The following is a 14,569-nucleotide window of genomic DNA, read 5'->3' as shown; positions in this document are numbered from 1 at the left end:
AAGGCCTCTTTTTTCCGATAAAAGATTTGTGTTTGTGAAAATGCCACCACAACACAAAGAGAAGGATTAATCATGAAGTGCAGATCAAAACCAGAATTACACACTGATGAAGTTGCAGCTCTGCTGTGGGCTTTCTTTACCTGTTGGTTTTCCTTTTCCATTCAGTAGTGTCTTGCAGTGAACAGCACAGCATTGAAGAACTCACTCTATTATGGGGACCTTTGTCTCTTTTTGTGCACACGCTACTAACCTTTTGCTGGCTTTGGGAAGGGAAACAAGTAAGTGACAGCAAAGATCCAGCCTTTAATGCCCTATTCTTATGATGTTGTCATGTGATCTAATTTGCCTCATCACTGACCCTTAAAGACACGTGGCTATCCATATCACGAAGAAGAGATGAGATGGAAATTATCAGGAGTCGAGTCGGTTCGGTTCGGATCCGTCTATGCAAGGATACCTATGTCGTCGGGTCGGATCTTGGATCATCGGCCGCCCTCTTTTGTCTTGAATCCCATTCAAAGAGGGAAGAGAAATGTGCCCTTCGTGTCTTCATCTTTTCGGTGGATCTCGAGTTGCTGGATTAGTACGATTCGTTGTTGTTGGGTCCAGCCCATATGTGGGCTCGGACAAATTTGGGCCATGAGCCCAAATCAAAGAAATCAAGAGAGAAACGACAAAATTGGGTGCGCAGAGAGATTGCAGCATGCAGCGTGCGGCGACGTGCAGAGGAAAGAGAAGAGAGAAAGATTAGGTTTTGACCCAAATTTTATGTGGAGAATCATTGTAGTAAACTCTACAATCCTAACGGTGTTGTTCTGCAATTTACCCTATCTAAGGTATTTTCCTGTGATATCCACTTTGTGAGACCTAGAATTCTCTTTTGAGGAGATCCATTCTATATGATGAAGATATGCTATTCTTGAGCCAAGATCTATGATCTTGATGATCCTCTAGTTATTCTAGAGAAGACCTATTGTAAACCTGTTATCATTATTATTGTAGTGGAAGTTTGAGGTGGACTACGGTCCCGTGGTTTTTCCCACATTGGGTTTTCCACGTTAAAAGATTTAGTCTCATTGTGTGATTGATTTTTGCTCTATTGTTTATGCTGTGCTGATTGATATTTTCATTTGGATATCAAGTTGGTATTTTGATGAGAAACCTATTTTGATACACAAAGAGGGAAAGAATTATTCCGTTTTAACAGGTTTTTCCCAACAAGTGGTATCAGAGCAACATGTTGTTTGATGCTAGTTTTTCTTGTGTGATTAAAATGGAGTCCGATAGTATGATTAAATTGAACTCATCAAATTATTCAACTTGGAGGCGTATGATGGAAGATTTGCTTTATTGCAAAGATTTGTATAAGCCCATCAAGGTTAAAGATAAACCTTCTATTATGGACGATGAAGAATGAGAAGTTCAACATAGAAAAACTATTGCCTATATTAGAAGATGGATGGATATAAACTTGCATGAGCATATTTCAGATGAAACCAGAGCTGATATTGTTTGGCAAAGGTTAGAAAACCTCTTTGCGAAAAAGACAGTGGAAAATAGAATTTCTCTCCTCAGAAGGCTTGTAAATTTGAAGTATAAAGATGATGGTAACATTGTTGAGCACATAAGCCTATTTCAGAGTCTTGCAAACAAGTTGGTTGCTATGAAAATGAATATAGATGATGAGATGCAAGGATTATTACTTCTCAGCTTTTTACCAGAAAGTTGGGAAACGTATGTGGTGACTATTTGTAACTCCACGCCAAAGGGGACTCTAACCATAGATATGGTTAAAAACAGTTTACTAAATGAAGATACTAGAAGGAAAGAACATGGTGAATCTTCTTCTGGGGCATTTGTTACTGAAAAACAAGAAAGACGTGAAAGAAGTCATAGCAGAAACCCACATGGATATAGAGGAAGATCCAAGTCTAGAAGAGATATCAAATGTTTGCACTGTAACAGGCTAGGTCACATGAAGAAAGAGTGTAGGTTTTGGAAGCGAGAACAGAATGAAATGAAGAAAAATGAGAAAAAGACTAATACAATTGCTGCTGAAGGTAATATCACTATTGTCTGTGATGAAGGTTGTGTTAGCCTTGTAGCTCAGGACAGTAATTGGGTAATTGACTCTAGTGCTTCATTTCATGTCACTTCTCATGGTGATTTCTTTAGATCTTACACTGCTGGTGATTTTGATAATGTCAGAATAGGAAACAATGGTACATCTAAGATTATGGGTATTGGAGATATTTGCTTGGAGACCAGTATTGGGAGCAAATTGATACTCAAAGATGTAAGGCATGTTCTAGATATTCGTCTTAACTTGATATCTATAGGTAGACTTGATGATGAGGGCTTTGCACATTATTTTGGTGAAAGTAAATGGAAACTCACTAAAGGTTCTCTAATTGTGGCAAAAGGAAAGAAGATTAACTCTTTTTATGTCATGGAAGCTAAGCTACACAAAAGCTAAGCTACACAAAGGAGAGATTAATGCAATTCAAAAAGGTGAAAGTATAAGAGGCTTGGACATATCAGTGAGAAGGGACTTCAAACTCTTGCTAGAAAGCAGTTCTTACCAGAGTTGCAAGGTACATCTCTTAAATCTTGTGATCATTGCTTAGCTGGAAAAACACATAGAGTTGCATTTCAGACATATCCATCATCTAGAAGATCATATGTTATTGATTTAGTTCATATTGATGTTTGTACTATGCAAACTAGAACTCTTGGAGGTGCTCTTTATTTTGTTACTTTTATTGATGACCAATCTAGAAAAGTGTGGGCTTTTGCTTTGAAATCTAAAGACCAGGTACTCGATGCTTTCAAGGAGTTTCATGTTAGTGTTGAAAGAGAAACTGGCAGAAAACTAAAGTGTATTCGATCAGATAATGGTGGCGAATATAGGGGTCCTTTTGAGAATTATAGCAGGTTCCATGGTATCAGGCTTAAGAAAACAGTTCCTAAAACTCCTCAGCAGAACGGTGTGGTAGAAAGGATGAACAGAACCATTGAAGAAAGGATTAGGTGTATGCTTTCTCACGCCAAGTTACCAAAGTCATTTTGGGGGGAGGCTATTAGAACTACAGTTGACCTGATAAATCTTTCTCTATCAGTTCCTCTGCAAGGTGATGTTCCAGAGAGAGTATGGAGAGGAAAATATATATCTTATAATCATTTGAGAGTCTTTGGGTGTAAAGCATTTGTTCATATTCCCAAAGATGAGAGGTCCAAGCTTGATAGTAAAGCAAAAGTATGTATCTTCTTGGGATATGGTCATGAAGAGTTTGGGTACAGATTATGGGATCCAGTGAACAAGAAGATTATTAGAAGCAGAGATGTTGTGTTTCTTGAAGATCAATTGTTTGATAATGGTGATAATATTGAGAAGCCAAAAACCTCTGTTTATATTCCTTGGAGTTTGGGTCCAATTCCTTCACCTGTAGTTCATGATGATCATGGGGGAGATGAACAAGAAGATTGTGATGAGAATACCAGTGATGATACACCTACAGTTGATGATGCTGAACCAACTGAACAGCTACCTCCACCACTAGTTGAGATTCCATTGAGAAGATCCACTAGAGAGCGACAACCCTCTACCAGATATCCTCCACATGAGTATGTTATGCTTACTGACGGGGGAGAGCCAGAAACTTACCAAGAAGCTATTCTACATGAGAATAAGAATGAGTGGGTTAAAGACATGCAAGAAGAGATGAGATCCCTGCTTGAGAACCACACCTATGACTTGGTAAGGTTGCCTAAAGAGAAGAAAGCTCTCAAGAATAAGTGGGTTTACAAATTGAAGACTGAAAGCAATAGCTCACAACAGAGATACAAGGCACGACTAGTTGTGAAAGGATTCAGTCAGAAGAAAGGTATTGACTTTGAAGAAATATTTTCTCTGGTTGTGAAAATATCCTCTATCCGAGTTGTTCTTGGTTTGGTTGCCCGCTTGAATTTAGAAGTTGAGCAACTTGATGTAAAAACAACATTTCTTCATGGTGACTTAGAAGAAGAAATTTACATGGAGCGACCAGAAGGTTTCAAAGTCAAGGGAAAAGAAAATCTGGTATGTAAGCTTAAGAAAAACTTATATGGACTCAAACAGGCACCTAGACAGTGGTACAAGAAGTTTGATTCCTTTATGATGAGCCAAGGGTATGATAGAACCACATCTGATCATTGTGTATTTATGAAGAAATTTTCAGATGATGATTTTATTATTTTACTGCTATATGTTGATGATATGCTGATTGTTGGCCATGATGTTGGAAAAATTGGAAAGCTTAAAAGAGAGCTAAGTAAGTCTTTTGCCATGAAAGACTTAGGATCGGTGAAACAAATACTTGGCATGAAGATTCTTCGTGATAGGAAGAAAAGAAAGATTTGGCTATCTCAGGAGACTTACATTGAAAAGGTTCTTGAAAGATTCAATATGAGTAAAGCCAAAGCAGTTTGTTCTCCACTTGTAGGTCATTTCAAGCTGAGTTCGAAACAATGTCCTACAAGTGAGAAAGAAAAAGAAGAAATGTCTAGAGTGCCTTACTCATCTGCAGTAGGCAGTTTGATGTATGCTATGGTTTGTACTAGGCCAGATATAGCTCATGCAGTTGGAGTTGTCAGCCGATTTCTCTCTAATCCTGGAAAGGAACATTGGGCAGCAGTGAAATGGATATTAAGATATCTAAGAGGTACTTCCAGGTTGTGTTTATGTTTTGGCAGTGATGAACCTGTGTTAGAAGGCTACACAGATGCAGACATGACAGGTGATACTGTTTCCAGGAAGTCCACTTCGGGATTCTTGATGACATTTGTAGGAGGAGCTGTCTCTTGGAAGTCTAAGTTACAGAAGTGTATTGCTCTATCAACCACAGAAGCAGAATACATAACAATTACTGAAGCCTGTAAGGAAACTTTATGGATGAAAAAGTTTCTACAGGAATTGGGCTTGAAACAGGAAGTATATACTATTTACTATGATAGTCAGAGCGCCATTCACCTCTCCAAGAATTCAACATACCATTCTAAATCTAAGCATATTGATGTGAGATATCACTGGATTCATGATGTGTTTGAGATGAAAGAATTACAGTTGGAAAAAGTGCATACTAATGAGAATGGATCAGATATGTTGACAAAGTCTTTGCCTAAGGAGAAGCTTGAAGCATGTAGGCGAAAAGCGGGCTTGATACAACCCACCATATGAGCTGAAGGGGGAGAATTGTTAGATCCAGCCCATATGTGGGCTTTGACAAATTTGGGCCATGAGCCCAAATCAAAGAAATCAAGAGAGAAACGGCAAAATTAGGTGCGCAGAGAGATTGCAGCGTGCAGCGTGCGGCGCCGTGCAGAGAAGAGAGAAATAGAGAAAGAAAGATTAGGTTTCTGAGTTTTCTGCTTGACGATCTATTGTTAAACGTTGTCAATTTCGACCCAAATTTTATGTGGAGAATCCTTACAGTAAACTCTACAATCCTAACGGTGTTGATCTATAATTTACCCTCTCTAAGGTACTTTCCTGTGATATCCACTTTGTGAGACCTAGAATTCTCTTTTGAGGAGATCCATCGTATACCTATATGATGAAGATATGCTATTCTTGAGCAAGATCTATGATCTTGATGTTATTCTGATCCTCTAGTTATTCTAGAGAAGATCTACTGTAAACATGTTTTCATTATTGATAGTGGAAGTTTCAGGTGGATTACGGTCCCGTGGTTTTTCCCACGTTGGGTTTTCCACGTTAAAAGATTTGGTCTCACTGTGTGATTAATTTTTGCTCTATTGTTTATGTTGTGTTGGTTGATATTTTCATTTGGATATCAAATTGATATTTTGATGAGGAACCTATTTTGATACACAAAGAGGAAAGAATTATTCCGCTTTTAACAGGTTTTTCCGACAATTGTTCTTGAACTTGATCTTTACTTCTCGATCTGGGAGCAGTTTGGCCGGTACTGGTGGCTGCTCTCGGTGGCGATCGGGCTAGGGCTCTGAATGAAGCATTGCGTTTCTCTTTCTCGAAGGAGATTTAGGTAGAGACGTAGCTGGGGGTGGTGAGTCCGTGTAGAATTTGAAATTTGTACTCTCAATGCTATTTTGGGGGATTTATCGCCGAATTTTTAACAGGCCGAAGAGGTTTGGAGCGCGATGTCGTGGGCTCGACCGGAAGATGTCTTTTCGATCTCTCTTGCAAGCTACCTCGATGGTGAGCTTGCTATTACCTCCTTTGTCTTCCTCTCTTGAGCTGAATTTAGCCGGTTTGTCTTATTGTTGAAAATTTATAATTAGTTTTGATGAACAGATAGAGGCAAATTCTTAATGCTTGATTGTTTATTAGGTTTGAAATCTTGAACCTTCTTTATTTACATCTGTTCTATTTGATCATTCGTTCTGAGGTTGCAAGTTCCAGTTTCCTTGTATCTAACGACATTGCCCTTAGGTTTCATGTTTTCCTGTGGTTACTTTAATTTTATTATTTATATCCAAAGATTTTTATGCTTCAGAAATATCCTTTTTAGATACATTGTGGATTGATCTTGTTTGCCATCTTTCTTGTGAAAATTTAGTCATTGAGAGTAGGTTTCGATGCCTTATCGGTATATTATATGGTCTTTTACTAAGTGGTTATTGGTCACTTTTATCCACACTAAAATGGACCTTCAAAGTATCCTTTATTGTTGTGGTTCGGATAAATAAACTTAGTAACAGACATTCATTAAAGGGTGTTGTGCAATCTCGAATTAGATATTTACAATCACCAGGTGGATTTACTACGGTAAAAGAGGACCCTACAAAAGGAGGTGGCCGTATTGTCACGGATAAATTTCTAAACAGGATGTTTGATGTAATGCTTATGTATGTCCATGTCTTTTGGTATGTTCATGCTTTGCACAACATGTAGAGGGACGACCGAAGGTTTAATAGTCCCATTTTAGTTGGGTTTGGTGACCGCTTTAGGCTTGTAAATAAAGGTTGTGTATTATGAACACTTGTGAGAGATTTTCAGTCTATAATGGACCATTTTGACCCTTTGTTGTGCAACTGTTCAGAGCTTGTAAAGTATGTTTGTAATTTGTATTGTCTATGAAATGTTTTCAGAAATGTTTGCTTGTGGATCCCGAGTGAGGCGTTTTCTCTAACCCGTTTTCTCTTTTGTAGGTTCTAAGGGACCATGGGAGGCTTCGGGGAGGTTGACCTTTGCGGGCGGACATGCAAAGGTGCCGCACGACTTAGGCAAAACCAGCTAAGTCCATGACAGTATATATTTATTTGTTCTTCTACTAACTTAAAAAGAGTGATCTTTTTTTTTTTTTTTTTTCTTAAGGGAGAGTGATTGTGTTGCTTGGAGTATTTTCCTGCATCTTTCTGATAAGACAGGCAATCCAATAGCACCTTCGTTTCTTTTTCTTTTTAGTGTATTCCATCTTATTCATCTGTTGTTAAGCAAGCATCCATTATATTGTCCTCTCCAAGTTATCTGATAATCTGTTTCAAACAGTTGGAATTCTTGGACTAGAAGCAGGTTTCTGATTGTCGTTTGAGATTCTTCTTGTGTTATTACTTGATGGGCAAAAGATTACGGGGATTCTTCGCTCTTTCGACAAATTTGGTGATCATCTATCCTTTCTTTGTAAACTGGATTGCATATACTCTCACAATATGAGGTGTTTAATAGTAGTAGTCTATTGTTTACAGCAAGTGTGGTTGTTGAAGGTGCTTGTGAGCAAGTAATTGTAGGAGATCTGTACTGTGATGTTCCTCTAGGTCTATATGTGATCCGTGGGGATAATATCGTCTTAGTAGGAGAATTGGTACGGTTGTCTCATTTAATACTTAATTGTTAACATGTTGGTTTTTTGATGGCTTGATGCCACTTTGTTTCTTTATATACTGCTCAAAATCCAAAAGGATTTGGAAGGGGAGAATCTTCCGATCGATCCAATAAATGACTCGGTTGAAGAGATTAGAAGGGTGAGTGCTTTTACTTAGTTAAAACAAATTTTATCATCTGCTCATGTACATGTTTTTAGAGGCATTATTAAGGTTACATATATGCTACTTCTAGATGCCTTTGCCATACTTGTCATTAGATTTGTATCTTTGTCTTATTCTTGTTCTTACATGCCTTTTTATCAGATTGTTTTCATCTTGTAACTCAAGAGTCTTGCCACATTGAAGAATTTTGTGGTCAAGTAGGAGAGGGTTTGGGGCAGGGTCTGTCGTACCGAGTCGTACCGCTCGGTACAGGCGGTATGTACCGGTCCGACAGGTTGTCGGTACGCGAACCGACTGTTACCGGTCCGAGAGTACTGTAGCACTATAGCAGTGCTACAATACTCGGTACACCTGGGTGTATCGCTCGGTATACCGTACCGTACCAGTACCGAGCCCAGATCGAAATATCGGTACGGTACGATATTACGAACCTTGGTTTGGGGTCTAAATACTCGAGTCCAAATTAATATAGATTGGTTCCAAATTACCATATAGGTTGAGCCTGGTATGCTAGTCTTTTCCTTCGAGTGTCATGATGCTCTACCTCCAACTTTTCCTATCATTAATTTTTTAGGTTACTTGATTTTATATCTTCAAGTGATGGAAACCAATGTGCTTACAAGGATAAGGCCCCTGCATTGGCATGTGTCATGTGGACTGAGCTGCCCTTTTTCTTGGTAGTGATTTCAAAGGCCCATTTCCCTAAAATTGATGATCGCATCCTACTTAAGGTAGGGGCTCAATTAGGAAAGCGTAAAGTGATTGTGAATTCACTCTCGGAAAATATAGATGTTACTTATGATCTTATGCCAAAAAGAGAAGCCTTGTGTTTTAGCTCTGTTTGGCTCATCATGTCATTCAGGTCCCTTAAATTATAGCACACTGTTGATAGAAGTTGAGGCAGCGATGTAGTACGAAATATTAGTTGAATGAAATTTTAGATTTGATGGTCGGTGACCTCCATCCACTACCAATTTATTATTTCTCTTATCACTGCTTTCATATATTTTTTTTCCCTATCCGTTTCTCCAAACGTCTTCTGTGCATGCTGTAACAGCATAGCTGCTATTTCTTACACAGAAGGATGGATGCATTAACATTATCGTTGATACGACTTTTCTAGCCCTAACCATTAACCATAAATTTGCTTGCATTAATTTTTGCATAAACGTGTGGAGACACTTATGCTTAACTTTCTCAATTGTGAACTGCATTACTAATTGAATGAAACTAGCTTTCAGTGGCCACTGATATGTACAAGAACAAGCACAAGCACAAGCCATAATATTCCATGCCATCTGAGGTCTGTTTCACATTATGGGAGGGTCAAGTATGTTGGCAACGTCATAGTAGGGAGCAAAGCTTGGCATAAATAGAGTTAAAGGGCATAAAATTAACCTCGAGAGAGTAAATGAGAAGCATTTCTACTAGGAAACATCATAAGAATTAACAGATTACAGTCATGGAGCATTTCTAGTGGAGCTCAAAAAATCATCTTTTGTGACTTGTTTTTGCATGGCAAATTCTTTTCAGGCTCAGTTATCCAGGGTCCAGCTAATATGGTCAAGATAATTATGATACGATTGGCTAGTGGTTTATAATCATGTTACATTCTTGAAGATGGAAGTAGCATGCTTCATCATTTACTGGAAAAAAAATTATGTCTCCATGACAAGATTTTTATGTCCTTTCAACAGGCTCAGCAAGTGGAAAGAGATGCAATGGATCTGAAAGGTTGTGTGAGAAAAAGAATGGAGTTCCTTTATCTGGACTGGTTGCAAGCTCCACCTTCTCTAGTTCATGTTCATTACCATTTTGGTGTGCTTAAAGCATGTCATTCCCTTCTTCTAATGCAGATGTATCAGAGTGGCCATGGAAAGCATCTTTCTCTTCCCTTCTTCCTCCGCTAGTTCTGATGATAAAGTTGAAAATTAGGTGTGCCTTCATTTCTCTTTCTCATTGTAATTCACAATGCCATTAGTTCTTGACCGTCGATCTCCAAAACAATAACATCTTGACCGTTCGATCTCTTGTTCGAATGATTTTGTTTTGTTTTGTTTTGTTTTGTTTTGTTTTTCTTGGGTAAGGGCATGAATATATTTATTTATTTGTTTATTTCTTTTCCATAGATTTCAGAACATTCTCTTTTGCTCCATCACACTCCCCCCAAGGCAGTCCAAGTCCAAGTCCCGCAATTTTGGAACGGGGTTGGTGAAACCCTTATCCCTCCTCCTCTAATTATTCTCCCGAGCCCTCGTATCCTGCCTCCACCCGTCTTCCCCATCCGATTCCTCTCGCGGAGACCTCCCGGTCGATGCAAGCCTCGCCGACTCCTGTAGAGAATCGGAGATGCTCTCCCAGGACGCCAGGCTCCGCCACCTTCACCGCTACCGGCGGCGACTCCTCGTGGCTCTCCTGTCGCATCGTACCCTCCTTGCGGTGCTGTGGACCGTGCTGTTCTCCGCGGTCGTCGTGTGGCAGAGCGGCGCCGTCGGCCGCCTCGGGTTATTGCGGCGGCGGGCGCCGCCGCCGAGGCCGTGCCCCCGGCTCCGGCCTACGGTCTTCAATCTGTCGGATTTTGGGGGAGTCGGGGATGGTGTCACATTGAACACCCAGGCATTTGAGAAAGCGGTGGAGGCCATCATGGAGTTTGGGGGAAGCGGCGGCGGGCAGCTCAACGTACCACCGGGAATGTGGCTCACTGGTCCCTTTAATCTAACTAGCCACATGACGCTGTTCCTCGCCGAAGGGGCCGTGATTATGGGGATTGAGGTGAGAGAACACTTCAATTCCTCTTCTCTTTCCCTCGAATTATGATGCCTCTCTTTACCTTCTTTGTTTATGTTGTTGCTGCCTTCATAGTTCACGTCAGCTGCTTCACTGCCTCTCCCTTCATAATTTGGAAGGAATAAAACATCAACATCTGTTAAATCCTTTCGCAGAGCATAAAATAGGCATCTCTGGAACCTTCATTAACTTTAATTAGGTTCATTTTTGCTCTCTGACAGGATTATAAGCATTGGACCTTAATGCCTCCACTGCCATCATATGGACAAGGGAGGGAATTGAAAGGGCCTCGATACGGAAGTCTGATTCATGGACAAAATCTTCGGGATGTGGTTATAACAGGTCAATCAATTTGATATGTTGTACCTTTTAACTGATACATCTTCTATCCTTTTATTACAGTTAGAGCAATAAGTAAATACATCTTGATTTTTGTTTGGGTTCAGGTAACCTGGTCATTGAGAGTGAGGAGAGTATTGATCTTTTATGTAATCACTCAAATTAAATTTATAGCTCGAGAGGTCTTTATTAGTGCATGGCCACTGCAATACAAAATCTGAGTGACTGGAGTACAGATGAATGAATGGTATAGATAAGTTTTCCTGCACTTTTTTTCCTTTTGTTAAATGAGTGACTAGATCAGACCATTTGTTTTTTCTTTCTTGTTTCATATTTTCTACCCATCGCCTGCCTTGCTTACCTGTGGATAAGACGAGCAATCCGAGAGGTGAGGGAGCAAAGGGGACACCATTGGATAGTCCTCCAATTACTTATCAAGTAGCTTTGCCTTACTTGCAGGCAAACAAAAGTTAAAAAAAAAAAGAGTTTTTATGTGCTTATGGTCTACTTTCAAATATGGATAAAAAAGAAAAGAAACAGATTAACCTATCATATTTCAGTTAATTTCTTATTAGCATAAGTTTTTAATTGCTTCTGCTTCCCTTTGTTCACCCCATACCAAATCAAACTTTTCCTTTTAGTTATTGAGCGTCTTGTTAGCTTTCTTTGGTTGATGCATTCTTTTAGGTGTTTTCAGGATATAACGGTACCATAAATGGACAAGGTCAAACATGGTGGCGAAGATATCGTCAAGGACTTCTGGAACACACCAGAGGACCTCTTGTGCAGCTTATGTGGTCCAGAGATATTGTAATTTCTAATATAACTTTACAAGATTCTCCTTTTTGGACACTACATCCCTATGACTGCAGGAATGTTACTATTTCAAATGTAACAATTATGGCCCCCCTTTACGATGCTCCAAACACAGATGGCATAGATCCTGGTAACTTCCTTCCTAAGCTTTTAATATGTTCATTCTAATTTTGTTATTATTTTTAAAAAACATGCATCTCAGCTGGATATATGATCTATGAGTTCCTAATTCTTTACCTTCATTCGTTTCTCAACTGCATCTCAGTTCAATATATGTATTATGGACCAAAAATTTAGGATTTGTTATACTGAGTGCAGTAAGTCAAGTCAATTTACCCCACTACATTGTCATTTAAATTTTTAATCCCTTTCACCTTAATGTTGTCTCCCTAATAGCTATATTTAGTTAAATGATAGCATAGTATAAGCTCGTGACGGAACCTAAAATTTTGCTTTAAATTCAACATTTAAGTTATTTTAAAATTGTCCCTTATTCTATATACTCTGTAGGCTGCTGTAATACTCTCTTCAGTTAACTATTTAATGTCTTTCAGTTTCGAGATACCGCAGGTTTTAACTCTTAGCAACGTAGATAGATATTTTTTCTTACGTTGGACATGCATCCCACGTACAACTTGTAGCTTCTGATTGTGGTGGACTGTCTATGCAGATTCATGTGAGGACATGGTAATAGAGAACAGTTACATTTCTGTAGGTGATGATGGAATAGCAATTAAGAGTGGTTGGGACCGGTATGGAATTGCCTATGGACGACCATCAACAAACATATTAGTTAAGAATGTTGTTCTACGCTCCAAGATGAGGTAAGCCATTTTGCATGCCACTCTACTAGTTAGTCGTGTATGCATTAACTGTTGCTTGTTGACTTCATATGCAACACAGTTCGCCAATGAAACTTACCAAAACATAAGAAAAAAAGCTAATGTACCATGTGTGTTGTTAGAGAAATCTGGAATCTTAATGCTATGACATATTATCATCCCTGAAGGGGTGTGGGATGTATCATTTTGATGTTTATTCGTGGATATCTACTTTTTAACGGTGACTGGGTTTATGAATTATGGTCAATAAACAATATGATCTACGAGCTACCTAAACTGAAGTTTCATAATTACTTGACCTCATTTAATCTTACCCACAGCATAAACCTAGCACACACATATTATGCTTTTGTTTATGATTTACTGATTGCACTGAGACTAATTGGTTTGACTACTTATCTCCTACCGCACCTTGCAGTGCTGGAGTATCAATAGGAAGTGAGATGTCTGGTGGCATCTCGAATATCAAGTTTGAAAACATCCTTGTTTGGGACTCACGGCGTGGTGTGAGGATCAAGACTGCTCCTGGGAGGGGTGGATACATTCACAACATCTCCTATAGCAACCTAACCTTCAATAATCTGAGTGCTGGTATCGTGATCAAGACCGACTACAATGAGCACCCTGATGATGGCTTTGATCCCAAAGCCATTCCGACAATCAGGAACTTGACCTTCCGTGGAGTTTATGGTAATAATGTCCGCATTCCAGTCCAGATCCAAGGCAGTAAGGAGATTCTTGTGAGAGGCATCAGCTTCCAGGATATACAGGTGGGTCTTTCCTACAAAAAGAAGCGAACTTTCCGTTGCTCTTATGTAGAGGGATATGCGGTCGGTCCAATCTTCCCAGCACCATGTGACAGCCTTGACCGGTACGATGAGAATGGACGGTTAGTTAAGCGTTCAATAATACAACAAAATGTTACCGACACAGATTATGAGATATAGAGTTGTGTTTTTGATAAATACTAGGCTTGGCTCATTCCTCTTAATTACGGCATCCAATCTTTTTTGACTTCCTGATGTAATGGTGATCTTCATGTTTTCATCAGCTGCCTGTGAGGTGAAGAAGTTATTAATCTGTACAAATGAGCTCATGCAAATGTCGTGAGTTCTTTTTGCTGATTTATGGGCTTAATAACATCATCGACATCATATGATGCTATCATATTTCTCTTTGGAATTTGATTTTGCAGGTGAGCAATAACAAAAATGTATCAAATATTAATTTAAATTTAAACTATATATAATAGATTTTCAATGCACATTTAAAAAAAATGTATATTCAAACATAAATTTTGAGCCAGTTTATTCATGAGAAGCAATTCAAGGATACTCTGATGTGATCAAAAGGGATAAGAGAAGAATTTGCATTTGCATTTGCATTTGCAAGCTGTAGTGAACATTCATCATGAAAAAGATTTATTATATAAAGGTGTGGTCATGACTCTCCATGTGTGATGTTTTTTTTGTCAGATTTTGCAGGTGTGCAGCTTGGATTTGGGCGTCAAATCTAATCCACCCACAAGTCATTTCCTTCTTCCATTCCTGGAACCTACACGTACGCCACACACTTTGCTGGTACCCCTTATCTCTTGGAGATCTTTTTCATTTTATGCTGCCTGCCAATTTCCTTCTTTCATTTTTTTGTGTTTGTCTCGAGAAACTTTCAGCTACAATATCTTCCCAAAAGTGGATAAGATTCTTTTTTTATTATTATTGTGTATCCAACTTAAGATAACAGGGTTCCAATTAATTATTATTCTTTTTTAATCTTTT

General features: G+C 39.0%; 1 protein-coding gene across 2 annotated transcripts; it reads left to right on the top strand.

Annotated features, from left to right (window-relative positions):
- Positions 1–5,958: 5,958 nt before the first annotated feature.
- Positions 5,959–14,361, top strand: LOC135627928 (probable polygalacturonase). 2 transcript variants are annotated; one of them, XR_010492726.1, is made up of 10 exons: positions 5,959–6,065; positions 6,139–6,217; positions 9,705–9,942; positions 10,137–10,779; positions 11,016–11,136; positions 11,831–12,079; positions 12,620–12,773; positions 13,210–13,662; positions 13,843–13,986; positions 14,267–14,361. XR_010492726.1 is itself a non-coding variant. In XM_065134390.1 (8 exons), the coding sequence occupies exons 4-8, from the start codon at positions 10,357–10,359 to the stop codon at positions 13,736–13,738; spliced, it is 1,476 nt and encodes a 491-aa protein (XP_064990462.1). In that variant the 5' UTR covers positions 5,960–6,065; positions 6,139–6,217; positions 9,705–9,942; positions 10,137–10,356; the 3' UTR covers positions 13,739–13,805. The 2 variants fall into 2 exon arrangements, 1 of the variants encoding a protein (XP_064990462.1); XM_065134390.1 differs by lacking the exons at positions 13,843–13,986; positions 14,267–14,361 and having other exon boundaries at positions 5,960–6,065; positions 13,210–13,805.
- Positions 14,362–14,569: the final 208 nt, after the last annotated feature.

Source organism: Musa acuminata, chromosome BXJ2-11 (genome assembly GCF_036884655.1).
Source record: "Musa acuminata AAA Group cultivar baxijiao chromosome BXJ2-11, Cavendish_Baxijiao_AAA, whole genome shotgun sequence".
Classification (NCBI taxonomy): Eukaryota; Viridiplantae; Streptophyta; class Magnoliopsida; order Zingiberales; family Musaceae; genus Musa; species Musa acuminata.
This window is presented reverse-complemented; position numbering and strand designations above follow the sequence as displayed.

What these genes read in the sequence shown, in the direction of transcription:
- LOC135627928 (XM_065134390.1), top strand. Translation starts at nt 10,357, where the DNA reads ATGCTCTCCCAGGACGCCAGGCTCCGCCACCTTCACCGCTACCGGCGG. An exon ending in CCGTGATTATGGGGATTGAG is followed by an intron (nt 10,780 to 11,015) that starts GTGAGAGAACAC and finishes GCTCTCTGACAG; the next exon opens with GATTATAAGCATTGGACCTT. An exon ending in CACAGATGGCATAGATCCTG is followed by an intron (nt 12,080 to 12,619) that starts GTAACTTCCTTC and finishes CTGTCTATGCAG; the next exon opens with ATTCATGTGAGGACATGGTA.